Genomic DNA, 25,823 nt, shown 5'->3' on the forward strand with positions numbered 1-25,823 from the left:
TACACTCTCACACACTTTTATGTATTTATATATATATATATATATATATATATATATATATATATATATATATATATATATATATATATATATATATATATATATATATATATAGTATATATTTATATATATTTTCCTTGTGCTTCTCAATAGGGTTTTTTTATGTGCAACTGAGCTACTGTGATCACTTTCAGTAAAGTTTCAGTTTCAGACTTTACAGAAGCCGTTTGTGGGTGCAGCTACTTTGACACAGAACATAAAGACAGAATCTGCTTCGACATAAAGAGCTTTATATTACAAAAATATTGAAAAAACTGGAAGGAAATGAACACTGCAACCTTTGAGGGAATCTGAAGACAGAACATAAATAATAAATAAAAGTTGAAGAGGACTTCTCTTTCACTTCTTGGACTCACGGTGCCACCTGCTCAGGCTCATAAAGACATTTGCGGCACACACTGCGCAATCAAAGCATCCGTTTAAGATTTCAGGGCCTCTGCTAACATGTTCTCATGTTCTTGTGTAAAATACAAAATGCCAGTCATTGCAGAAACACTGGCACGTCCACGTTTCCTCACGACGCAAACCTGTTTCCACTCATCACTGGCCGACCACAGTGACTTTGACAAATTACTTTGCTTTTCACTCCTCTGAGGTTTCTGCTTAAAAAAATTACTCAAAAATTCTACGCAAGTCATGAGGGCAGCCCTAGGTGCGCCTCACAGATCTGTAATATGTGTCTCATTTCCCTGAAGAAACAAACATGAAAGTGAAACATTTCATTTGTTTGGGTTCCATTAGTCTGCTGTCAGTAGCAACGGGCAAGGCAACGTAACTCCCCCTTACCCGTTCATAAATACGGTGTAACAAAAATACTATTAAGAAAATAAATACATCTTAAATAAATACATAAATAGTCCAATCTGAAAACCACATCACATGCTGCTTGTCTGTCTGTTCACAGGTTACACAGACAAATAAATAAAAAATACATTTTCATAGCATATAGACGTTAGCCGTTAGAGTGTCAGAGGAGGAGCGTCGTGTCAGTCACACACTTCCCGAGCCTCCTCGAGCACCTGCGACACTTGTTTCAGCCACTCCACCACTCTGACTATGACGCCCCATCCGTACACTTTCTTTGTGTAGTCATCATTGTGGGACAGCTGAAGCGGCGCTGGCGTTGTCAGCTCAGGGATTTCCCCCTCAATGTGCTGGATGATGACCTTTACTCTGCTCAAAAGGTAGTTGCTCGTCAGTCTCAGTTTCAATGGTGACAAGTCGTCCAGGAGAGGTTTCGGGTCAGCCAGAAGGTCCTTCTGATATGCCTCCACTTGTAAAATGTGCAAACTAAAAAGCATGTGCTTGTTGCAGACGTCCAGGAGCTTCTCAGTGACGCTGGTACCAGATACTTCGGAGTCAGGTACGTCCTCAGGGACTGAATCTTCAATTGGTCCGTGAAACTTTTGCTATGAGGTCGGGGAAAAAAAAGTATTTTTACTAATTCACTCTCAATCTCAAAATTAAAAAATGTTATATTTATGGTGTGGTGATATGGGTTAAATCCTACATACTACACTGTGTTAATAAGATTTTAAATGCAATTTAGCACGGGTCATAAGGACTGTAAGGTAAATAACATACCTTACGACACACCTTAAGTAAATGAAATAATTAAAACGGATAGCAGATAATTTTCACGTCACAACTGCATTAAGTTGCTGCAGACCCGACAGCTCCTCCCGCTAGGAGCTCGCCGAGAGGTGAAAAAGGTTCTGAGTGCAGAGTTTCTTGCCCATTAATGGTTCTGGCTAATGCTCCTATCACAACCATGTCTGTGCATCTGGGTGCTGTCTGTATCTTAGTCCACCGCAGAGAGATATCCCTAATTACATCATTAAGTCCCTCATTAAGACTTTTAGAATGGAGGCAGCCGTATGAGAAGGCTATTTGCTTTTGTTTCAGCTTTGTTCCCGGGGTTATGTGACATGCTATCCAGAACACTCATCAACCTTTCTTACTGTGCAGTGCACAGCAGATGCAGTCAATGCTGACATCTCTATTTAAACCAGGGTTCTTCGACGTTATTCAGGCCAAGGACCCCCAAACTGATGGGGAGATCATTAAAAAATATACAAAAATGTCTACCCTAAGGGATTGCAGACCCCCTGTTGAAGACCTACGGTTTAAACCATGTGAGTTAATTTGGCTGCTCCTGAAGCATATAGCATAAGCCTTTTTTCGATCAGCTTTAGAACATACTGGACCGAGCTCTTTACTTTTGAGTTGAGTCATGACTTGCGCGGAAACAAAATGATCAGATAGCTGAGTCGGATAAACCGCTCATGTCTTCCTACAGTGTCCTAAGTAACGGCGGCGGCACCATGAAAGCTCAAGAGGCTCAGATGATATTAATCCAAAAAAAAAAAACCAAACAAACAAAAAACGGCTGCTGGCTGCTGGCTGCAGGCTGCAGGCGTCATCAGATATCATGAATAATAGTAGTAGTACTGGTTTAAATATCACTTTCTAGCAGCTACATGCACAGGAAGCATATCATACAAGAATCACTGGGTGGTATTACTTACATATGCGTTTAGTAGCAGTGTTGCCTCATGTTGAAGAAGTTTTGTAAGACGCACAGTGTCGTCTATGTCACAGCTGGGCTTAACTGGAGCGGGAAACACAGGGCGCCACTGAACCAGGATCACCAAGGCAAGCACTGGAACAGATCACATGGATGCAAGTGAATCAAACAGAGGATGAGGTAAAAATACACTTAAACAACTTCGTCATTATTTAATACACTGCTTATAGCAAAGAGAGCAAACAAACACTAAATTGCATTATTAGTAGCCGTAAAACAAATATTAAGAAGATATTTACCATGGAACATCGTGGGTCTTTTGAGTGATGTTGACAGCAGCAACAAAAAAATAAAAATAACAAAACACTGTGTGTTGTAAATCTGCACTGCTACAACCTGCTTATATATACATATCATCCACACCCACCAACTCTGACACACCGTAACAACATCACAAGAATTCCATGATGATGTGTCACAACACTTTTCCCTTGCTTGCTGACAATATATTTTAACACAGATGTGAGTCAGCGCTCATCCGACCCGCAAACAATGACAACACAGAAAAGTTTGTATTGGTGGATCCATTCATACTAATAACTTCTTAACCCGGGAGATTCAGATCCAACTTAGAGGGATGGAGAACAAAATCCATATTTTTCTACAATCCTTGCAATTTTTATGAGATAATCAAAGTAACATAGAGGTTCTTTCATTCAGACTTTTAAAAATGATATGATAGTAGGTACCATATTAAACATATTAAATCACAAAAGTTATTAGCTGACATTGGTCAGCTTTAAGGGAACACAGGTCACCTGTAGCACAGGTTGAAAACTGTTTCATTTGTTCAGCATAAATTACATAACTCAGTAGATCCTAATTAGGATTTTAAATGCATTTCAATAACAGGCAAGCAGGTGGATGTTAGGACTGTTGGGTTCACTCCCAAACATAACAATGTGTCAATTTGCACTCAATTATTGATGACACAGTTTTAAATGTCGGACCAAACTTAGTGAAGTGCAGATCGATGCTAAAATATCAGTACTTCCAATACCAGGTCTTTACGCTCTAAAACCGATTCTCAAATCAAAATACCGATACTTTCGGTTACTTAGGTTAAACCACATCACACAACACGAGGCATTAATGAGGAGGAGGACAGAAGAGAACAGGGTCACAATTAAGATGCAAGTTTTCGTTTTGTAGTAGTTCTTTATATTTAAACAATAATATATTTCAATGGTTTTATTATTATTATTTTACAATTTTTTTTTTTAGTGTTTGAAACGGCATTTTCACATTGTGTAAGACTGTGTCTCTGTTTGGCTTTTCTGTTGTTGTATTAACTCGGCCACTACCTCAATATACTTAATAAATAAATAAATTACTCTGATGTCTTGTATTCTTTATGAATTTATGATTTTAAAAATACACTACTGCATTTTTCTTTTTTAGATTTACGAGAATCGTTATGGTGTATCTGCCCACAGATATCGGATCGGTATCGCTGACGCCAGCCTAAATTTTACTCAGTGTCGGATCGGAAAGGAAATCAGCGGTATAGAACATCACCAGCCAAAATCTTTCACAGACCTCACACCTACAGTGGTTTCCTAGTTTGATATCACAATCGTAATCAATTTTCCGTTGGTGCCGAAGTGAAAATTTAATTTATTCTTCTTTTTAATGGTCAACCAAGCAGCGTAAAGTTATCTCACACATATTTAACACGGCAAACGTTATTTTATTATTTCTTTCTTCTATAATCTCATAAGAATCATAAGAGTCATTAAGATTCTAGTTTGCTCTGTGTTAAACATCCATCCTAATCTATATTTCAAATCTTGACTTTTGCTTACCTCTTTGATGGGAGCCTTCCAGACCTGGTGTGCCTCAAGGTTAATTTCTGGGTCCTCTTTTGTTTTAGTTTTGTTGATTATTATCCATGGTTCCCAGTGGATAATAACCACTTTAGTGCATCTCATGTCTATGCAAGTGGTGTTTAATTTATATACATTTCATCTCCAGAACATGACTGTCATAGATTTTAAATAATTCCACAAAAACGTCAGTTCTCTAGCTTCGATTTTTAGCCATCTTGTTAAAACTGAAGCAATTACTGCCATTTTTTTTCCTATGCCGGGTTGAGTTATTTTTAATTGAGCCTTTGCTTTTGACTTACATATATGCCTTAATTCCGATTGTTACAGAAATATCACAATTCAGAGCACTTCTTTATCACCAGGTGGGAATTATGAAGCTATTATAACTTCAAGACAGGGTTCGTTATAACTCACCCCAGTCTCAAAAACAGAGAAGTGACCTCTTCGAAATGACTGCACCAAGACCTGCTTTTAAAGACGGTATTTCCCGGAAAGTCATTATCATTAATAATATTTCTCACTTTATCTTTAAGCACCATAAACAAGAGTCATCCTAACTTCACCTAGTTGAATCATTAGAGTGACAGATCATGGGAGTCTGCTGGTCATGCGGTAGTCAATATTTGTTGGAATACGTAGTTATGCGGCAATAATGCCTTAAGAATTCAAGGAACTCCTAAAATGTCATTATAAGTCAGTGAAGAAATATCTATTTTCAATCATTTTTAATGAATGAAGTGGCACAAAGAATGCAAAATGTTTACAGAAAACTTTTACTTCAAATTGTATAAAAGGTAGTTGTACCAAAAAAAAAAAAAAACATAAAAAACAAAAACAAAGCGATGTTAGCTAAATTAAAAGTTTATTGTGCAAATAACAAAAAATAAGAGATAGTGTTAATGACCTTGGGTAATGCTGTTAAGAAATGATGACCTCTTGTTAAAAAAAGAAAACAACACAAACCACTCCTAGCGCATTTGCAGTCGAGCTAATACACAAGAATCTAAACATTCTTCTGAAACCAGTGACGGAGCCCAGAAACCAAAACTCTCAGTTTTTTTTTTTTTTTGCAAGGGATGATTTGCAAGTACTCTCGCACAATGGCCTCTCAAGCACACACACACACACACACACACACACACACACACGCTTTCAGTTTCACACACAGAAAAAATTGCAAATGGCCTCGGATCGAATATAAAGTTGTTTAGACACACGGTGTTAAGATACAAACATTACTGGAAGACTAAGTTGTGTGTTTATAACACTGTCAAGATGTATGCGACTGTCTTCTGCTGTGTATCCAGCAAAAATAATGTTTTTAATAATTCAACTTCAGGCCACAAACACAGATCTCAAGTCGGTATTACAGAGAAAGAGTCTATCGTACATGTTTACGTCTGAATTTCTGCTTGAGAATTTGACTGTGAATTTATTTGTGCACCGCGTTGTGCATCGTGTGTGCTTTTTTGGCCCAACCGGGACTCCGCATCCTGCACCGGAGAGGTAAGACCGGTAACCTCACAGGTACAAATTTTTGTGTTCACACACGGTAAGAAAGCGCTTCCGGTGTTCATGGCAAATCGGTAATAGTTAATACTGCTGGCGATGCAGTGCTAATCTAGGCACAAGGTTAGTCTCCTTTCCTTTCCTTTGCCTTCATGCTGACCTATTCCCCAGCAAATCCCGGCCGCCACTAGCCACCGTGGGATTGTGGTACGAGCCAGGATCCACCAGCTCGGTCTGAGGATCTTCAGGAATCAGCTGGCGGCCGGTTCTTTCCTCTGGTGGCGGAGCATGTCTGTCACGCTCACGATATCCTCCTCTGGGACCTGGAAGATCGAGCCAGTATTAGACGTATAGACAGATTTGCTAGCTAGCTCAGTTGCACAAGACATTCGGACAAAGGAAGGATATTAGTATTGTAGATGTTTAGCAGCTGCTGACAAACACTTGTAATCTTGTGGCAGATATTAGGATGCTCCATCAGCATTCGTCTCTTGGTGCGTGCTAGTCGCTGTGTCTGTCTAGTTTATGTTGCTGTGCAGACAGATTTTTATCAGAGCTGGAAAACAATTCTGATAAGATTGATGAGTTACCCAAAAAAGGCAACATAGGGTTGATCGAAACTTGCAACCTTTCTTAAAAAGGTCTCTTTTCCTTCTATATTTAAGTCTTCATATCTGGAGCTGGATGGAACTGAGGATAAACTGCGAATGATTATCTATTGTTTACAACAAATAAACTTAATCTCACTGTTAAAACAGGCATAATTCTCTTTCTGCACAGGGCACATATTCACATATTCATGTTGTTTCCGCGCTTAATTTGGTGACGTGGAATTTCCCTTCATATCTTTGATTGAAGATAATGTGATTAATGCACATTCATATGACCGAGACAGTCACGTCCCAACATCCCATATGCAAATGTTCTAGTGACCTAGCTTCGTTCGGTGCCGTTTTAGGAGATGTCCTCATTCCCTTTATGAAACGCTGACACATAGTCTGCTTGTAGCTTACAAGACCCTGGTAATATAGAATTCCATGACACGAAATGTAGTGTCATGTCCTTCTGCAAGACACCCACGGCTGCATACTCATTTCCCAAAAATCCTCAAGGTAGGGCATGGAAAGAATGACTGAAAACAGGTGGAATACCCAAAGAGTCGACATCATCCTTCTCGTCTGTGGTCTTTTTTTGACTATGACGATTATCCAATCGAGTTATTTTAGACTAAAATGATATAACGGTCTAGTATTGCAGCACACAGACAAATGTGTAATCAGTGGTCTACACCAGTCGTCTGTTTAACTTTCTTTGGGATTCTTCTACTCGTTAAAATCCCTCTAAGCTGCAGTGGACGCAGCATTTATTCCTGCACGAAGCGGTCACAGCAGACACCGAAAATAAGGATTTGCACACTTTTGCACTTCACAGATATGTAATATAGGCTTACTTTACTATATATTGATATTCGAATGTCCAATATCGAGTTATATTAGACTAGAAAAGTAGAACAGACAGTCTATTAATGCAGCAAATACACGACTGAGGTTTGCTGCGGAGGGTTCAGGCTGTTTTTTGTAAAGAGTCTTGAGACAATTTGTATTGTTATTGACTTTATATAAATAAAATTGAATTGAACTGAATTGATGAGCAGTAACCGGAAAAGTTAGTTGCCGTTATTTCTGCACAAGGGGGTCAACACAGACAAATACAGAAAGGATTTGCATTCTTTTGCAATTCATAGACATTTAATATAGGCTCATATTTCCTCACTAAATAAACACACAAGCATAATATTTCTGTTTCGCACGTCTTATCTTTGTCCACCTCCAGTTTTGAGTAAGTTTTACAAAGAAATGTGGAAAATTCTGAAGGGCACAAAAACTACGTTGTACGCTGGGGTAAAGGTGAAAGAAACCTCAAATGTAAATCACTAAATACTTAATCCACTTATGACTGGCGCTAATAGGATGTATGTTTGTCTTTGTTGAATCATTCTGCAGACTTTCTTAGATAAGTTTCTGGGTAATGACAGAGAAACGACTCAGATAAACGTTTCTTGGTAATTATCAAGCTGCTCACTATGTTGGCACACAAATTCAAGCGTTAATCAGATTTCAACTCTATGGACTGCCTTAAGGATGCCGAGTGTGGGAATTATTTTCAATGTGACGTACACTTGGTTTTTATCTGTTCATGTCTCCCCCGTTAAGACACGGAGCCAAACCTGAAGTCTTCAAATATCTAAGTATTTAATAAACACAACTGACTCACAGCCGCGTTGCCTTTCCACGTCTGTCCTCTGCGACAACAGGTGTGGCAGCGTAGCTAACGATGCAAAAATGTGGGACTCACCAGAGCGTGGTCGAAGCTGAAGGTGCTGATGTAATAGGCAGAGATGTCACTGTCTGCGAGAGGCTGAGATATCTGGGCGACTATGCCACATTCATCTGAAGGGGAAAGAATGGAGAGGACATGAGCTGCATGGCCACATCAGGTGGACATTTGGATCTAGAGTCGTTAGCGTTCTGCCTTTTAATCAACACGGGTATTAAGCACAAGAAATGCTTCCTAAAAAAGGTTCGCATAGATCCACAGAGAGATGGGAAACACATTTATACACAACAATTAAAGAAGCAATTTGGTTAGAGGGTATCTGGATACACCCTGTTATTCCTTTCAGCAGTCTGCATTGTTTGCATATATCTTCTGTAGGTGTAAGTAGGTGTGTAGGTTTTTTTGTGTTCTGCTTTGGCTATGTTTTTGTATGTGTAAAACTAATAAAAAGTGAATTGCACAAACAACAACAACAACAAAAACAACACTACTATTAATTCATGCTTGTTCATTATAATTTCTAAAGCCGAGAGAACATGCACACGTCTAATGAGGTGGGTTCTTTCCTGCTCTATACTCGGTCCAGTAAGAAGGTGACAGAAAACTGGTAACACCTCTGTGACATCATCATTATGACGCATATCGTCCTTCGTTTAGATCCAGAATCGTGTTTACTAGGTAACCTTCAGAAAATCATTGAATCTCTGACTTAATTCAGAACCGGATTTATAGATCTTGATTTACGTGAAGCCAGAAAATGCATTGCTGTGACACTGATCATTACTGGATCTGAAAAGAACAACTGTATACCTGTTGTAAACCAGTTGTATAAACTCTAAGGAAAGTATTCAGAACTCTAGTATTGTAGAATGTAAAAAATATGTGAAAAAAAAAAATGTGGGAAAAAAGTGATGAGTTGCTTCCTGTTTCCATCTCAATTTATAAAATAATTTAACATTTATAATATATCAGATGTGCTGTGACAATAAATGCAAAGTTTAAACATCTAAGATAAGACAAGTTACACTACACAGGCGCAAAGTGACAACAGTTGTGCATAAAGTGATGACCTACATCTTCACACTGTAGATTCAGGATCTATGTAGCAGTATTAGTCCTCGATTGAACATTATAACTAACCTGTGAAGAGAAACCTGGTGAACTCTGGAGTATTTAAAAGTAGCCTTACCGAAGCCCAGGGGTTGTCCCCCGATACGAACCATTCTCCACAGCTCCCCAGACGAACTGGTGAAGAGAAGATGAGCGGGGAACCTTAGAGCACAAAGACGGGACAGTTAATTCCACCAGACTCATCAGACCCATGTTGCATGTTAGTGGAACAGCTGGGACTAGTAGTCATCTACATTATGACCACCTTCCTAATATTGTGTACGCCTCCAAAACAGTTGTGACTCATCAGAGAATAGACCTATGGATCATCCCACAGATACTTGATCAGTTTGGGATCTAGTGAATTTGGAGGCCAGGTCAACACCTTGTGCTGGTCTTCATGTTTTTTTGCATCCTGCTGCCATGAAGGAAGGTCATGGTCAGTCTCCTGTCAGTGGTCATAATGTTGTGGCTGACTTGAGATAAAGATCCCAGGTTTTGGTGTGGTGTCGGACGTGGGATAAGTTTGGTCTCCTTACTGTCTCTGAGCTTCAGTGTCCATCACCAGTGAGATGTATCCATCGATCAGGGAGAAGGAGAAGAACTTGATGCAATCCAAATCCTGACCCGGAGGAGACGACTGCGTGTCTTCTTTAGGACTAAAGACGAAAAAAAAAAAAAACATGTTCAACATGATAGCAGAGAATCGAGACAGGAACTATTTGTTCAATAAATAGTGATGATTTTTATTAGAGGATCTAATAGAGTCAATCATGCATTAAACTCATGCACAAGACAAAAGACGTAAATAATATGCAATAATATCTTAGTTTTACAGCATCTTTGTTTTTGCAAATTTTGGATTTGAACCGTTCTGTGCTAAGAATCCATGTCTAAAACTTCAAAGAATCCCTGTTTTTAATTATTAGTTTCACAAATGAAAAAACAATCCATTCATTAACAGACTGTGGAATAAAATTGGATAAAATATCCAAGATAAAAGTAAAAAATAAATAATAAAATATATTAGTTTGAAATATAAAATGAGAAGAAAGTCAATAAATAGAACGATGTGAAATAATTACCCAGGAGAGACACCTGTCATGATAAACGCGGGACCATCTCAGGCCTTATTTGCGTCTGGTGCTGCCATCTAGTGTTTCCCAGCGGCGCTACAGTAAAAACTGGGCCTCACCTGCTGGAGTAGAAGAGGACGTCGATGAGCGTGGTGGCGATGGACGGCAGCGTGTCCGGGTCCAGGGACATGACGCAGAAGTGGTTCTGGGGGATCAGCACTGGGTGAACTGTGGGCTGGATGGCTGGAAGGAGAAAGACGGTGTTATTATTAGAACAGATGCACTTTTTTTAGTATAATATTATATATTTATTAACCTACTAGTTTCTGTATTTCTTTTAAAATTGCAAGAGTGGAGCTACAGAGGCAGGTTCCTGGTTCTACTCTCAAATAAGACAGAAAACCTACAATATCTCTCTCTTTTTTTGGATTGAATCTATTCTAGGGTAATTTTTGTACCTGTAATTCTTTTGCTGACTGAATTATATGATAAGGTTGTAAGCCCTCAGTTCAGTTTATTTTTATGCTTTACTAAGGTTTACCGGTTCATACCGAGTACCGGTATTTTTTCTTTATGATATGTTATGATTTTTAATATCGGCTTTTTATGAATGAGAAAAAAAAAAATGTTGCACGCAGACTACAATCATTACGGTAGAGGTTGGCTGCTATTGACATTACAGACATAGCAGTTTAAATATGTTTAAATATGAATAAATATGTCAAAATAAATAAAACTTTTTGTCACATTTCCTCATTTCATCTCGATAACATTTAATTATTTATTTAAAATGGTGAAATAGTCCATCCTTAGTCAATCTTCTGCAAAAGTTACTCTCTCTACTCAACCAGTAGAAAATGTTGGAAACACGTGATTATGCATGAAAAAAAAAATGGTCATACTGTCAGAATTTTGAAAAATATTGTGATATACATTTTTGCTCATACCACCCAGCCCTACGCTTGGCTAATTAAAACACATAACTGCCAATGACCAGAACCAAAGACCACTTCTGTTGAGGAAAATCCTGATTTTAAAAGCTTTGACTCAATTAACATTTTGTTTATGATATTACACACTACATTCTTAAGGCTTAAACATATATTCCCGCTATGGTTATGTGAAGGGACCAGAATACAGCCAAATGAACTCTAGATCAGTGGTTCTGAACCTTGAAAAATTAGCTTCATTTCAAATGCTAACCAGAACATGCAAGTTAATGAGATGCAGATGTTTCACAATAAGAGCATTATTAAGTAAATGATCTCTTAATAAAATACAGTAAATTCTGCTTGTGAAACAGATGCAAAATCCTGTTCCCCTCTGTAGTTTAGGCAGATAAAGGTCTCTGTCACATTTGAGCAAAATAATCCTATTTCTTTAAATGTCATATTACCTTTTTTAAAGGATTTTATTTTCCCATGCCTTGCAATTACACCACAGACCACTAGGGGTCGGCGGACGCCCAGGTTGAGAAGCACTGCTCTAGATAAACCGCACAATGCAGGAACACCACATAGCGCGGTGAACTTCAGGTGAACTTTTAGAACAAGAGCAGCAGAGTAGCAAACCGGCCGTAAAGGTGACAGAGTGATGAATTAAGCAAACATAAAAAGTGACAAAAAAATGATGAATGGAGAGGCACGGTATGACTGGTTCTGAGTCCTCGTATGAACGTGGACATCATCACGGATGTGCCAACACAAAGCATTATAAAAGCACAGCGGTGGTCTGGACTTGCATGTTTCTCTTTAAACATAAAACTCTGCTTCTATCGAACTTGGACCGTCTGCTGTTTCTAGAGATTCTGTATGACTTTGATGGTACTCTGGTTGAATAAAAAAAGTACAAGCTATTATCTGGTCGCACCCTGTGCCTCGAAATTTTGTTTTAAAGGTTTGTGTGGTTGCTTTGATCCCCAAATGAGTGTGGTCGAACACACTGAACCAAGAGGAGGGAGAATCACACTAATATTTAATACAGAAAGGTTAAATAATGTCAGTGGATTGGCGTAAACTCAAAAATCCTCTTGTAAAATGCCACGTTTTCTCGGTTTTAGAGTCACAGATGAAAATAGCAAAGTTGTCGGTGGTAAAGTCAGAGCTGCATTTACTTTGCATTTATTTTGCATTCTGCAAAACAGAACAGTAAAGTCGGTGGCCTCTGCACAAAGATCCTGAAGGTGGCGCTAGAGGATCTTTACTACATCCTGAGACGAGCTGCGAACAGAGCGAGGAGCTTCTTTACCGTCTTTGCCGTTCTTCTGGAGGCCGTTGGATTCGTGCTGGCAGTGCACGGGAACAGACTCTCCTCCCACCTCCTTGTAGATGCTGAACTCCTCCTCCAGAGTGCTGATGACTACAGACAGGTCCTTCTCTCTCACCTACACAGCAAAGACAGAAATATCTCCTTATATTCGTGTGGATGGTAAATATAGCAAACACATGCAAATATTCTACTTCTCACTTCATGGAAATACCCGTCCTGCCTGTCAAACATTAATATGTTTGCTGACACAAACGTCCGTCAAGGGGGGTTACACATTTTTTGCCCAGTTAACATTTTCACATGTAATACATCAACTAAGTCTGCTGAGAATTGAAGAATTGGTGAGTGGACAAAATGCAGTGGTCTGAGGGAGCTCAGCGGGTGGAAAAAGCTTCTCAGCAAGATTACAGGTCTGAGCTTTTTATGCATTTAAAGAGTTAGGAAAAATTGCTGTAATCACGAGTGAATGATGGGAAAAAGGAAACGACACTGACCAGGATGAAGTCGGTCTGATAAGTGGAGAGCATGAAGACGGAGACGTGCTGCTGGGCCAGCGGGGCGATGACCGACTTGGCGATTTTGGTCACGCCGACAGCCTGTGAGCTGCTGGAGGCGTTGCCGTTGGAGACCACGTTGAGTGGCAGCCAGATGGAGCTCTCTACTTGGAGGTGCTCCGAGGGCGGCAGCTCTGAGTGGAGTCAAGAAGAGAGGAGTCGGTCGGCGAGGCTGACCTCAAACACAACGTCTGATGTTACGCAATGAAAAGGCAGAAGAGAAGAAGTGTTTGAAAACATGGGATTATAAAAAAACTAAAAATTCTAATGACCCTGGTACATCTACCCGCATGAGAACCGAGCTTTTATGTGGTATGCATTATAAATTTATCCAAGGTATTTGGGATTTTGGGGAAAACTAAGCATCGTCTTTGAACAGGAAGTAGTAGTTTTTGAAAAAAAAAAACTATGTCCTCATATGTGGACACTGGGATTATTTCATTATTTATATTATATTATAATGTGTGGCAGAATATAAAACTGTTTATTTTAATATATGAACTTGGCTGTGCAATGACAGAACTGCAAACAATGAAGTTCCAACGTCCACAATAGCCAAACTTGCTAATCTGTTAAATTTGCCTGTCATATGAAACTAGACACGTTAATTATCATAAATAAATAAGCTTTAACCTTTAACCTTAACAAATGACGAAGTGATGAACAGAGTAGTTGGGACATGGAACAATATACAAAACAAACAGTTAACACAAAAACAAAGAATGAACAGTAGGAGGTAAAAAGAAATTAAAGTATTAGATTAAATCACAGTAAAAAGAGCAGCTCTCAAACTGAATTAAATACCAAATAATAAAAGTGACGAGGACAACGGTCTGTTAACCTGAGTTACCTGTATGGGACATGTGGGCGGAGCCAGAACTTTTATTTCAGTGATTTATAATCAGACACTAGTGATGTACGGATCAATACTGAAATACTGATACCAGGTCTTTATGCTCTGAAATGGATTCTCAAATCAAAATATCGATACTTTCAATACTTCCATCATTGGAGATAATGTAGGAACACAGTGGAAAGTGAAACACAAACTCAGGTTAAACCACAACATAGAATATTTATGATGAGGAGGACGGAAGAGAAGAGAACAGGGTCACAATTAAGATGCAAGTTTTCATTTTATAGTAGTTCTTAAAAATTAAACAACAATTTATTTGAATGGTCTTCTTATTTTTACTTGACTGAAACACCATTTTCACTTATTTCGTATGATTGTATTTGTTGTATTAGCTCAGTTACATAGTAAATGAGACAGTTACCTCAATATACTTCAGAGTTTAAAACAAATAAACAAATAACTACTTTTTGTTTTAGATTTACCAGACACATTAGTATCGGTATCGGATCATTATCGCCGATACCAGCAGAAAGGAAATCGGTGGTATCACTACCAAACCCTAGAATCTATATCCTATAATGTTCTGCATATATCTTCAACAGGAAGTCTGCAGAGGTTCTCCAAGGTCCAAGGGAGTCGCAAAAATCTTTGGTTGATGACACATTTTCATACATTTTATACATTATATGAATATCTCAATATTGCATGAAAACTTATGATAATAATGCATATTTACAAATAGCACTAGGCCGAGTTTAATACAGAACATATATAGTAGGTAGGGGGTCCCTACTTAATCTCTCACTTTGGGGGGTCCTTGGCCTGAAAAAGGTTAAAGACCCCGGACACACTGGAAGCCAGTGAACAGATGCCAGGAAGAGAGAAATATGTTCTTGTTTTCATTCTTGTTAAAAGACGAGTTGCAGAGGCCTGGTCAACGCTCGTATAGAGGATGTTACAGTAGTAACATGAGATAAAAACATGGATAACCCTTTCAGAATCTTTAAAAGACATATAAATCGCTACGCTTCTCAACCCCTGAAAATGTCTGCACACTGTCTCCTGTGTGTGACGCTGTTTGTGCTGTTTTAACCCTAAAATCACCCACAACGAACAACATGTGTCAAGAATAATAATAATAATAAGTGCACCAGTGCAGTTGATGACATCTCTTTATGCTGCAGCCTTTTAACGTTGGCACCTCTCTGCACCTTTATGAGACCGATGATGTATATGTGCGTTCGTTGGGCTGTAAACTACGAGGCAGCTTTAAGTAACTACTTCCTGTTGTTGCTGCTCAGTGCAACGATCGAACACTTCCTCTCTCCCACCTGCTCTGCTCTCTCTCTCTCTCTCTTTCTTTCTTTCTTTCTTTCTTTCTTTAGCCCCAGAGACTTAAAACAGCCCCCGTTATTTATTTATTTAGTAGCTCCGGAGGAAATCATGCCCATAGGAGACATTCCACTACAAGATGTAAAGTGTGACTTGAGTGAAGGCTTGTTTGCTGTAGGGTCAATGTTTAAATAGTGTCTCTGAGCCAGAATGGAAAAGCAGGAAGTAAAAAGCAATCTGGGAAAAGTGTCTCGAGCCTTCATAAACTATAAACATTTAAATCAGAGGTCTTCCCCACCTACTATATGTGTTCTATATTAAACTGGACCTAGTGCTATTTATAAATACACATGATTATCAGAAGTTTTCATCCAATATTAAGCTATTCAAATAATACACAGGTTCAAATATTTAACCATAAACATAAACATACCTGACACATATAACATATAACAGGCTGATGGGAGCTAGCTGCTCTGTTAGCTTCTCTTCTGCTAATATTGCAGCGTGCTTCTGGATTTCACCTGGGAAGCCACCTAATTGTCTCTCGGCCAATTGCTGGGAAATATGCAGCCTCATGATTGGCTCAGCAGCGATAGGGGCGGAGCCTACTGTGTACAGGAAGCTTACCTTAGCGCTTTAGCCTCCATTTATCCCTTTACTAAAATATGTTGAATTCATGTTAATTTGTATTGAAAGAAATTTTAATTTGTGGGAGAAAATTAAAAAAAAAAAAAATATATATATATATATATATAAAATGTCTAATCAACCAAAGATTTTGCGACCCCTCCTGCAGTACCTATGCGGACCCCTGGGGGGCACAGGCCCCCTGTTGAAGACCAATCATTTAAATGATTACACTTCTGGAAACTCATCCTGAGGGTAAAACCTTCCTTTCATGTTTGATCTCCATTTGAAGTGGCGCACACATTCAGAGGAAGCACAAAACTAATCAGGTTCATTCAACCAACTTAGCACATTTCCAAATGCGGCCGACCTCCTGCCGTGAATACTCTCTCGCTCTCTTCTCTTTATTCCCCTTTTTAAAAGGTCCACTGTTCTGGTTGGCATAATTTATCCCAGGCAGCCCCTTGTGGCTTCACTACACCAGCTTTCACCTCTTAAAATAGGCACTCAGTCAGAAGGAGAGCAAAAGGAGAAAGAGAGTAGCGGAACGGCCCGAGGCGATGTATGACTTTAACGTCCACATCTGTGCGGAAGGACGAGACGAAAATGCAGGAACGAGGAGGAGAGGATGTGTGGATGAGTCCAGAGGTAAAACACCAGTGGTTTAACGTACAAATATTTTTATTGGCCTGATTTTATTTTGTTAACTGCTCTAATTGTCTAGAGTATATTAATATAAAAACAACTAAAAATGAAATGGATTTTCCACGAAGGTGCACATGACTGATTTGAGGCAAAGGAACTAAAAAGGACACGAGAGACAAGATGTCAGAAAACAGTGAGCCCAATCCTTTTTGCACTTATACACAGATCAGCCACATCATTAACACCACTGACAGGAGAAGTAAATAACATTGACCAATGTTTCTGCTGGGAAACTTTTGGACCTGGACCAGCAGGATGCAAAAAAAACATGAAAAACAGCACAAAGTGTTGACTCCAAATTCAAGTCACAGGACCAAAAGGAACCCCATTAACAACATCCTGTTTCCAGACACCACAGGACGCCCTCAGAAAGTCAATGTCCAATCTCTGATGAGTCTCAACTATCTTGGAGGCACAAGAGAGAGACCTACACAATATCAGGAAGGTGGTGATAATGCTATGCCCGATATATAAATAGATAAGATGTGCAATATGACAGCGGAACACTGCAATTTCCCCATTACTGAAAATCCTCAACACTAGTGGTTTTTAATCAACTAGTAACTGATCATGTGAGGACAACAATAACAACATCCTCCTAGAAGACAGGTGAGGAGTCGTCAAAGGGGGTCGTTGCAGCAAACTAGCAGCAGTTCATCAATTATGTGGAAATACTTCACTAAAGGTGAAGCTCATACCACCGTGACATGTCAGTCCTGGAATACAACTAACTGTAATGCATCTGAAAAGACGTCAGCTAACGCTAACAGAGGAACGGTCCAAATCCTCTGGACATTAGTCAGTAACAACTTCACCAAACGTCCTGTGGTAACAGAGAGAAGGAAGCTGCACATCAACTATTTGATAAAGTTATTGGACCTTTAGCTGCAAAACATGGAGAAGGTGCAGAGGTGCAGCCTGTTTTTATGCAGGCTATACATATCTGCAGCTCACAGTATGTAGCACATGAGCTGTATGTTCTTAGCATATGTGTCCAGGTCGAGCATATAGATTTCATAACTTTCCGCTGGGTATTTATTTGTTACGTCATCAGAGACTTGTCAGTGTCACATAACAGTCGACTTTAAAAAAATCTGAAGTCATGCGGTCACAGTACACCCATCCTAGCATGAGAGGCCCTCGAAGGTGAATGAGGAAGGAAGGAAGTAACATTGGGGTAGTAAAACAACCCTGTCCTATATTGTGGCCAAATTCAACACCACATACCAGCTTCTAACCACGATTTCAGTACGTATTGAAAAAGGGAGTAGCTTCCCTAAATTGTTGTCTGCACCGTTGTGTGAACAGTACATACTGTACAGCCGGTAGAAGAGAGTGGAGGAAAGACAAACCCCTGCCCTGTAGGAAGATGTACGTGCATGAGGGTGTTCTACCTTTGAATCCCTCCTCGTCAAGGACGACCGTGTAGTTCTCAGGTGTCTCTGTCAGGCTGAAAAACTTACACCTGAAAGAGGAGAGGAGACAGCGTGAGGACGGAAATGGAGAAAATGTGGACGGCATGAGGAGATAAGGAGGAGAAAGCAAAGGAAGGGAAACAGCGCTATTCATCTGCAAAAAGGCCGTTGCAATGTTGAGTTAAAAGGAATCAAATAAACGGGGTTCTGTGATACGTGCGCAGGGTTCAGAGCGGCCGTCACTCAATTAGCAGAAGCCCAGCGCCCGGTATTACGCCTGCAAACGCTTCTTTGTCTAAAGCAAATGGTGGAGAACGCACAAAACTGGGGCACTGCCCTTATTAGCAACTGCCCCATTCAAGGAAAAGAATGAGCAGCTCAATTACGAACGAGATGATAAATGTGAGCTTCTGAATTCAGTAGACAAAACTTAATGAATTATCTATAAACAACAGAGGTCTCCCCCTTTTTTTTTTAAATAGGCAACAATGACACCCTTTGTGGGGTTCTTCCATTGAATATTGGAAAGGACTGTGCAGTTTTGCCAGCTGATGCAGATAAATGGGGTTTAAAAAATTTACAAAAGAAAGGCCAGAGTTACTGGTAATCAAGCATGAGAACAGTGCAAGGGGGGACACTGATTAAAATCTACTCGTTAGGAACAAATGCATTCGCTTTCAAAGGCTCTGCTGCTCCCGCTCGGTCCGGCCAGTCACCAGTCCAACTGAACACTGCCTTTGTGAGAAAAAAATAGCTTAGGATTTGGTACAGTTTGAGGAAAACAAATGAGCAGCGCACACACATTCACTTGGATTAGATAACTTTTTGAAGAGAATGTACCAGCATTTCATGCAACACCCAGATGGATAATAGTTCAGACTTTTTTAATCTGGTGCTACTTCTGGTGCAGATAAGATGTCGCTATCTCTCTGTTTACCTTCTTCTTCTGTGACCGGCTTTCTTGAATGTTTTTGTTTCGGGGTCATACGCCATGTGCACACACATTGTCCAGTTAAAGTCTGATTAATCGCATTATCTGGGTATCTTAATCAGATACTCCGATTCTAGTCTGGGTGACATGTTTACATGCACTTAAGTTGTCCAGTTAAAGTCGGATTAAGGCAATAATTTTTTTTTTTTTCCATGTGCATGTAAACGTACTGACTGGTCACATGACAATAACAACATGGACGCCTCCGAGAAGACAGGTGAGGAGTCCAGTGGTTCGTTTCCACAAACTAGCAGCTCTTCCTCATGTAAGTGTAAATACTTCAGTAAAGATGACGCCTATACAACCGTGACGTGTCACTCCTGAAATACAACAAACTGCAATGTATCTGAAAAGACATCAGCTATCGCTAACAGAGGAACGGTCCAAATCCTCTGGACATTATCAGTTACAATACTCACTGCTGAATATCAGGCCTGAAAGCTGATTGGATTTAAAAGTATGACAACAAGGAAGAGCTGGACAAAAGCAAAACAGATGTGTCAACACGATGTAATAAATATCTGTTCCATGGTTTCCATTGTTTGATATCCAATGGAAAAGTCTAACACATGACACTGTGAATCCAAACTCAAGACCTACACATGCGCAGGACGAGAGAACAAAGTTAAGTAAATGTTTGAGGGAAGCCTTTAATATTTGCTAGAGAGAGGAGACAAAAACAGTTTCCACACAGATGGCCTCTCTTTGTTTTCTCCGAATCGCCAAAAAGGAAGAGCTACATTATTCCTGTTTTCATAAAACATCCCACCGAAGATACACCTTCCTCTTCCTCTGCTTTATCGCCAGAGTCAGACCATGAGTGAGACCGCCAAGCCGCTGACTCAGCTAAAAGTAATCCCTGCCACGAAACGGGACAATCACGCAACCGACAGACAAAGACCCAGAGAGAGACCGAGCGCTGTAACACTAACCACCAGCTGTGCTAGCAAGCTCTTCCAGCCCATTGTGTTACAATATCCCTCTCGTTTCCTGTTGACCTTTCACCTTCCTCAGCTTGCAGCTTTTCCTGCAGGTAGCATGTGTTTGGCAGCTATCCTGGAAGTATCCAGTGTGGAGGTTTAACTTGTGCTTTGTTTTAGGAGAAGACAGTGAGCCTTCTGACATTGTATTAATCCAAGCAACATGTTGATTGTTGCTGCAAAGCAACCTGAAGGAAATGTATCAAGTGCATATTTGGTTTCCTGTTTGCAAAGTACAGATAGGACCCGAAAGGATGCCTCACTGAAGCGCCACTACAACTACACTACTTTTGCAAATCTATTTGCAAGCTTGTACAAATCATACGCTATACTTAGAGTCTGAAGAGCTACAGGTCAGACTATGATTTGTAGATTTGTCTTCCCGTCGACCATGCAGCTTTTGTCCCCCTGGCTCCAAATTAATCTGGTCTGTTTGACTATTTGTAAAACCTACCACTATTTTGTACACTTCTTTGCAGTAGATGTACATGATGAGGTAATATGGACCTGGTTCGGATATCATGAGAAAATGATAAAGGCTAAGGATAGCAACACATCAAATTTTATCCACCACCTGAAATACAACCACAAGCCAGAGTATGATGCCAAATGTGTCTGGAGAAACCAGCCACATCCTCTGGTAAATTTAGCCGACCAGATGTAGTAAACCTGTAGTTAAGCAGCTTATTTGACTATAACTGGTCGGTATCATTTGATTTGTCGTGATAGTTTTTTTGCCCATGTCCCTAATGTGCAGTAGACCGAGTTTATATCAAATTATGTGATACAGAGACATTCAAAAATGGGTCAGATTTGACAGAGAGGACAATAGGAAGGTTAAATTAGTTTGTTAAACATGTACGATGGTGGGATTCAAATATGTTTAAGTGGTCTGAAGTGCTGGCCTTATTGAGACAAGTTCAAAGCCATGCAGTCCAATCGTGGCTTAAAGTGCTTTGATGCAAACAAATAAAGCACTGGGACAGCTGGAGGTTGTGGATATCGTCGTGTCCATCTCTTGGACTCTGTGAATAATTGACTGATTAAGTGTGTTTTGTACGGCAATACGTCGCCTCCGTGTGATAGCCGGCGGTAATGGGTCGAAAAAGCAAGCACCTTCTACTGAAGCATGAAGGGAACATGAAGAGGACGAGGCGGAAAATAACCCAAAGTGACGAGGAAGCCACAGGTAGCGAGGGAGCGGCCGAGTGGGGAAGATGAAAGTCTGGACTTTGATCCAGCTGAAGAGAAAACAGCAGGAGGCGGCGGCGGTTGGGGAGTGAGGGCTGGTGGCGGTGGGGGCGTCTGCAACCGATGCTCCAGCTGAGGAAACATGATAAGAGCGCAGAAAAGTGATGTCGAAGGAGCGAGCCCACCGAGCCACCGTCAGGGCACGACCCAGCTGTCCCCTACGTTTGCTCTTCTGATTCGTCACAAAGCTTCCCCCCCGTTTCTATCGGAACAACTGTTGTTAGAACGGGTTGGGACGAGGCGGGGGGAGTCCTGTGAAAACAAGTGGGCCCCAACATTGACGGATCACTGAAGCAGACAAGTGGAAAACTCCCAACTGGGTCTCTGGCTCAGCTGAGGCATTGTTCCCAACCCGGGCTCTCGTTAGTTACCCGCAGAAGAAGAAGAAAAAAGAAGAAGAAGGAGGAAGAAGACAAGTCTTAGTTTGACTGTTAAAGATCCACAAACTTGGAATGAGGTTGAGAGCAAGATAAAACAGTCTGCATCCCCATCTATTTCTAAAAAGATATTTAAAAAAAAAAAAAATGCTGTCAAAATATGTTTGATCCAAATTTGGGTCAAGATATTTTGCCTCATTTACTTGTGCCTGATATGTTGCTATTGTGTTTAAGTTCTATACTGTCTGTATTTATGAAATTATCCTGGATTGTTCCAGTTTAAGTTATAATTTAGGTAGAAATAGTTATTGTTTTTCATAATTTAATGTTTTTGAATCCCTGTTAATAAGTCACAGATAGCCTCTGGGAAGATCACAAAATCATCTCCTGCTGTGAATAAAGAAATGAAATTGTCTTTGTATTTTAAATTAAAATAAACAAAATGTACAGTGCAGTAGGACTGACATACTGGGCTCCTATTATTGTCACACCCATAAAGTTTAAACAGCCACAACAAAGGACAACGCCAGACGAGTAAGCTCACATGTTTTTCATTTTTTGCACCTTTTTTTCCCCAACAGTTGTGGGAGGCTTCATTCACATCCTTAGGTGTTTTAGCAGAGCACAAACTTGACCCTTGACCTGTTTCCTCCATCAACAGTTCATTCTCCTACACAAGACACAGACGATCCACTGACTACTTTTACCCTGTGCACCGCACGCTCCGCTCGTAGCGGTTGTTAAAGGGGAAATCTACCATCTCCCCTCCTTAAAATTCTGCTCAGAACTTCTTTCAAATCACTTTGCGCCTTCGAGCTGTTCCCTAATGAATAGGAGAGGCCTGGGAGAGGGAGATGGCTGAAAACCAGTCGGAGACAATCAGGCTTGTTTTTTTTCTCCTCGGTTGTTTTGAGTCTTCCACTCCCTATATAGTTTGAGTGCGCTACGGAAAAAGAACAGGAAAAACAAGGCAAAACACATCCACACCACAGCATAACGACATAAGTGCAAAGCACAAACAGCACAAACAGCACAAACAACACACCAGACCAGGCCTGCAATTCCAAGCTAGTGAGGCCTGCACGCTTTTTTTTTTTTTTTTTTTGTCTGGTTGATTCACGGCTCGGCCTACTTTGTTTAATCACCCACTGAATGCTTCACTGAAATTATTCCAATTGTTCAACTTGTTTTTCCCTCTTACATACATATCTGTGCATTACTCACACAAACTGGTTATGTGCTGCGCGCTGCAGTGGTTGGTGAGGCGGCGAGAGCTGCTATGACACTGAATGTGAATGTCTGGTATGGACATGTTAAAAACCTTGCACAACACTTGGAGCCTGATGGAGGAAGAGATCGTCAGGGAAGTGACTTAAATCTTTTGTCTCCGTGTCAGGGGGGAAAGAAATAAAAATAAGAAAGCTTCAAGGTGATGGGCACGGACTCGGCTCAATCTGTGGCTAATAAACAAAGGAAGCACCTGATAGATATGTTCAAGGATACTAGGATGCACAACTCCAGAGAGCACAAAGGGCGATGAAATCCTCTGACATTTGCCTTTGTTATTTAACACGAGAGCAGCAGCTGCTGGGTCACTGCCCGGCCTATATATCGCGGTGGCTTCGAAGACAGATGTTGAGCTCTTCCTCTGGCCACTGCACATGTGGGGCAGTCAGGGGGAATAAACTGTTACGTAACAACGTGTGTGTGTTTTGTCCACAGATTAACTAAATACTGGCACCGATGCCAAGGCTGCTTGTGGTTCAGGCAACAGGTCAGCCACCAAAATACATCAGGTGCGCTTCGTTTAATTATTGCTGATCCTGTGCACGGTGGAACCAGCGTGGTTCACTGACATGCATTCATACAGAAGAAGAAGAAGACCCCTCAGAGACTATAAGCTCCCTCTCGAGGTGCTCAGGAACTTGTACACCTGCACCACCGACAGCATCTTGTTTGGGATGGTCACCACCTGGATGGGAAACTGCACCAGGCAGGACTTCCTGGCCCTCTAGGGGGTGATAGGTTCACCCTCACCTCCTAACCTGCAGGACATTTACACAAAACGTTGCAGGTTAAGGGAACCGACATGAACCTGGAACAGCCCAGTCACCCCGAGGACAAGGACTGAGAAGACTGAAGAGGAGTTTTTATCCCCATGCCATCCGTCTGCTCAACTCTGAGCCTTAACTGTGCTCAAGTACGACTGCATTACCTTTTTTTGGTTTACATGTCATGTTCAGTTTGTATTTTTCTCAGTTATACGTTTATTCTTACATTGTTTTCACCTTGTGTGCAATTATTACTGTTTTTACTGTGAAAAGATGCACAAATACATTTCCCTGTGCATGTTGCAAATAAAACTAACCATATCTTATCCTACATGTGTGAATGCAGGAATGAATGAAAGCATTCCAGCATGTAAAATAAAACTGCACTGACTTGACTGCTGCAGGTTTTGTGCAAATATAACCTCATTTGACAGAAGATTTTTTTTAATGAATGCAAGCAGGGAGTTGCTGTGAATGCATTGCAGTGCATCCTTCGTGGAGGCAGAGCAGGGCATGCACAGGCAAACACAGCCCCAGTTAAGGCTCCGCCACCCAGTGAACGCAGGAAGGGGAGGAGGGGTTACCGGATTACCGGAGCCGATTCACAAGCGGAGCCGTGCAACCATCTGGCCCGATCGTCGGGATGGGGCGGCCGGGCGGGGGTGTGGGGTTCCTCTTACCGTGTCCTGTTCCGGAGGAATATCAGCTTGATCAGGGGGTGTGTGAAGTTCACCAGCCCGTTCTTGGCTATGCTGGTGACCCGCAGCCTGTGGTCCAGGATGTGTAAGTCCATGCTCCTGGTGGTCTCCCAGCTCCTCTGGTCGTGCATGCGGCGGAGAAAGCGCCTTCTCTCAGCTGGCCGATAGCATTCAAATGTTAAATTTAGGCCACGGGGGGGGGAGTGATACGTTACCGACGACTAAAAAAGAAAAACACCTCCTCACGTCCCCGCTGCGGACGCTCAGCTCATAACACGAAAAACATCCGACGCAATCGGATTCCAGCCCCTTCTCAACTACTGTATATTCAAATAAAGGGACAGCCCCGGAAACGACACGCCCCCTTCTCTTAAAGGGACAGGCTCGTGGTCTTTAAATGTCTGGCGCGCGTGCGAGAAGGGGGCCGGTTCAAGCGGTGACGTTACGAGGGTAAAGCCACTTCCGGTTGCGATCTTCAAAATAAGAGCTGGGGAATAAAGTAAGCGAGTCAGTAGCTGTTTTTCCATTATTATCATTATTATTATTTTTCTGCAAAATAAAAGCGAAATTTCGAGTACAATTGCGCTTTTAAGTGTTTCCACTGAAAGGTGTGAATGAGCTGTAACTCTCGTTAAGTATACAGGAAACTTCACTTTGAGGAAGATGGTCACATGACCCCTGCATCATCTCCAGTTTTTCCATTGCACTTTTACAATACACTTTTATATCAAGCCGTCTGAAAAACCACCACATGAGAGCGTGAAAATGTTGTAAGAGGTTTTGTGAGAGGTTTTCAAAATGTAGGTGTTTCCATTACCAGTATTTTATTGCGATAATTAGGTTTTGCGCATTTCTAAGGGTAATGGAAACACAGCAAGTGTCTTTTAATTGATTTTAAAATAAATACATTTTACTAATAAGATTTACTAATTTTGTTGTGGTTCTTACAAAAAGAGGAACCAGAGCCAAACTAAGGTTACATATAGTTACACATACACACCCATCAGCCACAACATTAAACCCACTGACAGGAGACGTAAATAACATTCACCATCTCACGGCAGTTCAGTGTTCTGCTGAGAAACCTTTGGACCTGGCATTCGTGTGGATGCTACCTAGACATGCACAACTGTTGCATCAGGAAGGTGGTCATAATGTTATGCCTGGTCAAACATTATTTCCTCAACCTGACTGAAGTCATTGTGAT

At 40.7% G+C, this 25,823-nt stretch overlaps 2 protein-coding genes across 2 annotated transcripts; both read right to left on the reverse strand.

Annotated features, from left to right (window-relative positions):
• Positions 1–270: 270 nt before the first annotated feature.
• LOC125012438 lies at positions 271–4,243 on the reverse strand. The gene is made up of 3 exons (XM_047592398.1): positions 2,887–4,243; positions 2,589–2,722; positions 271–1,469 (listed from the first exon to the last, which is right to left on the reverse strand). The coding sequence occupies exons 1-3, from the start codon at positions 3,002–3,004 to the stop codon at positions 1,047–1,049; spliced, it is 675 nt and encodes a 224-aa protein (XP_047448354.1). The 5' UTR covers positions 3,005–4,243; the 3' UTR covers positions 271–1,046.
• A 1,078-nt stretch (positions 4,244–5,321) lies between these two features.
• castor1 (cytosolic arginine sensor for mTORC1 subunit 1) lies at positions 5,322–24,939 on the reverse strand. The gene is made up of 9 exons (XM_047592505.1): positions 24,599–24,939; positions 18,248–18,318; positions 13,271–13,464; positions 12,756–12,891; positions 10,628–10,751; positions 9,972–10,091; positions 9,512–9,594; positions 8,341–8,435; positions 5,322–6,308 (listed from the first exon to the last, which is right to left on the reverse strand). The coding sequence occupies exons 1-9, from the start codon at positions 24,745–24,747 to the stop codon at positions 6,237–6,239; spliced, it is 1,044 nt and encodes a 347-aa protein (XP_047448461.1). The 5' UTR covers positions 24,748–24,939; the 3' UTR covers positions 5,322–6,236.
• Between the last annotated feature and the right edge of the window lie 884 nt (positions 24,940–25,823).

Source organism: Mugil cephalus, chromosome 8 (genome assembly GCF_022458985.1).
Source record: "Mugil cephalus isolate CIBA_MC_2020 chromosome 8, CIBA_Mcephalus_1.1, whole genome shotgun sequence".
Classification (NCBI taxonomy): domain Eukaryota; kingdom Metazoa; phylum Chordata; class Actinopteri; order Mugiliformes; family Mugilidae; genus Mugil; species Mugil cephalus.

Excerpts from the sequence above, each read along its gene's own strand:
- LOC125012438 (XM_047592398.1), bottom strand. The coding sequence starts at position 3,004 with ATGATATGTATATATAAGCAGGTTGTAGCAGTGCAGATTTACAACACA. Across the intron at positions 2,723-2,886 it reads AAGACCCACGATGTTCCATG|TGCTTGCCTTGGTGATCCTG; the intron begins GTAAATATCTTC and ends GATCTGTTCCAG. Across the intron at positions 1,470-2,588 it reads CACTGCTACTAAACGCATAT|CAAAAGTTTCACGGACCAAT; the intron begins GTAAGTAATACC and ends CCGACCTCATAG.
- castor1 (XM_047592505.1), bottom strand. The coding sequence starts at position 24,747 with ATGCACGACCAGAGGAGCTGGGAGACCACCAGGAGCATGGACTTACAC. Across the intron at positions 18,319-24,598 it reads TTCCTCCGGAACAGGACACG|GTGTAAGTTTTTCAGCCTGA; the intron begins GTAAGAGGAACC and ends CTCCTCTTTCAG. Across the intron at positions 13,465-18,247 it reads TGACGAGGAGGGATTCAAAG|AGCTGCCGCCCTCGGAGCAC; the intron begins GTAGAACACCCT and ends GACTCCACTCAG.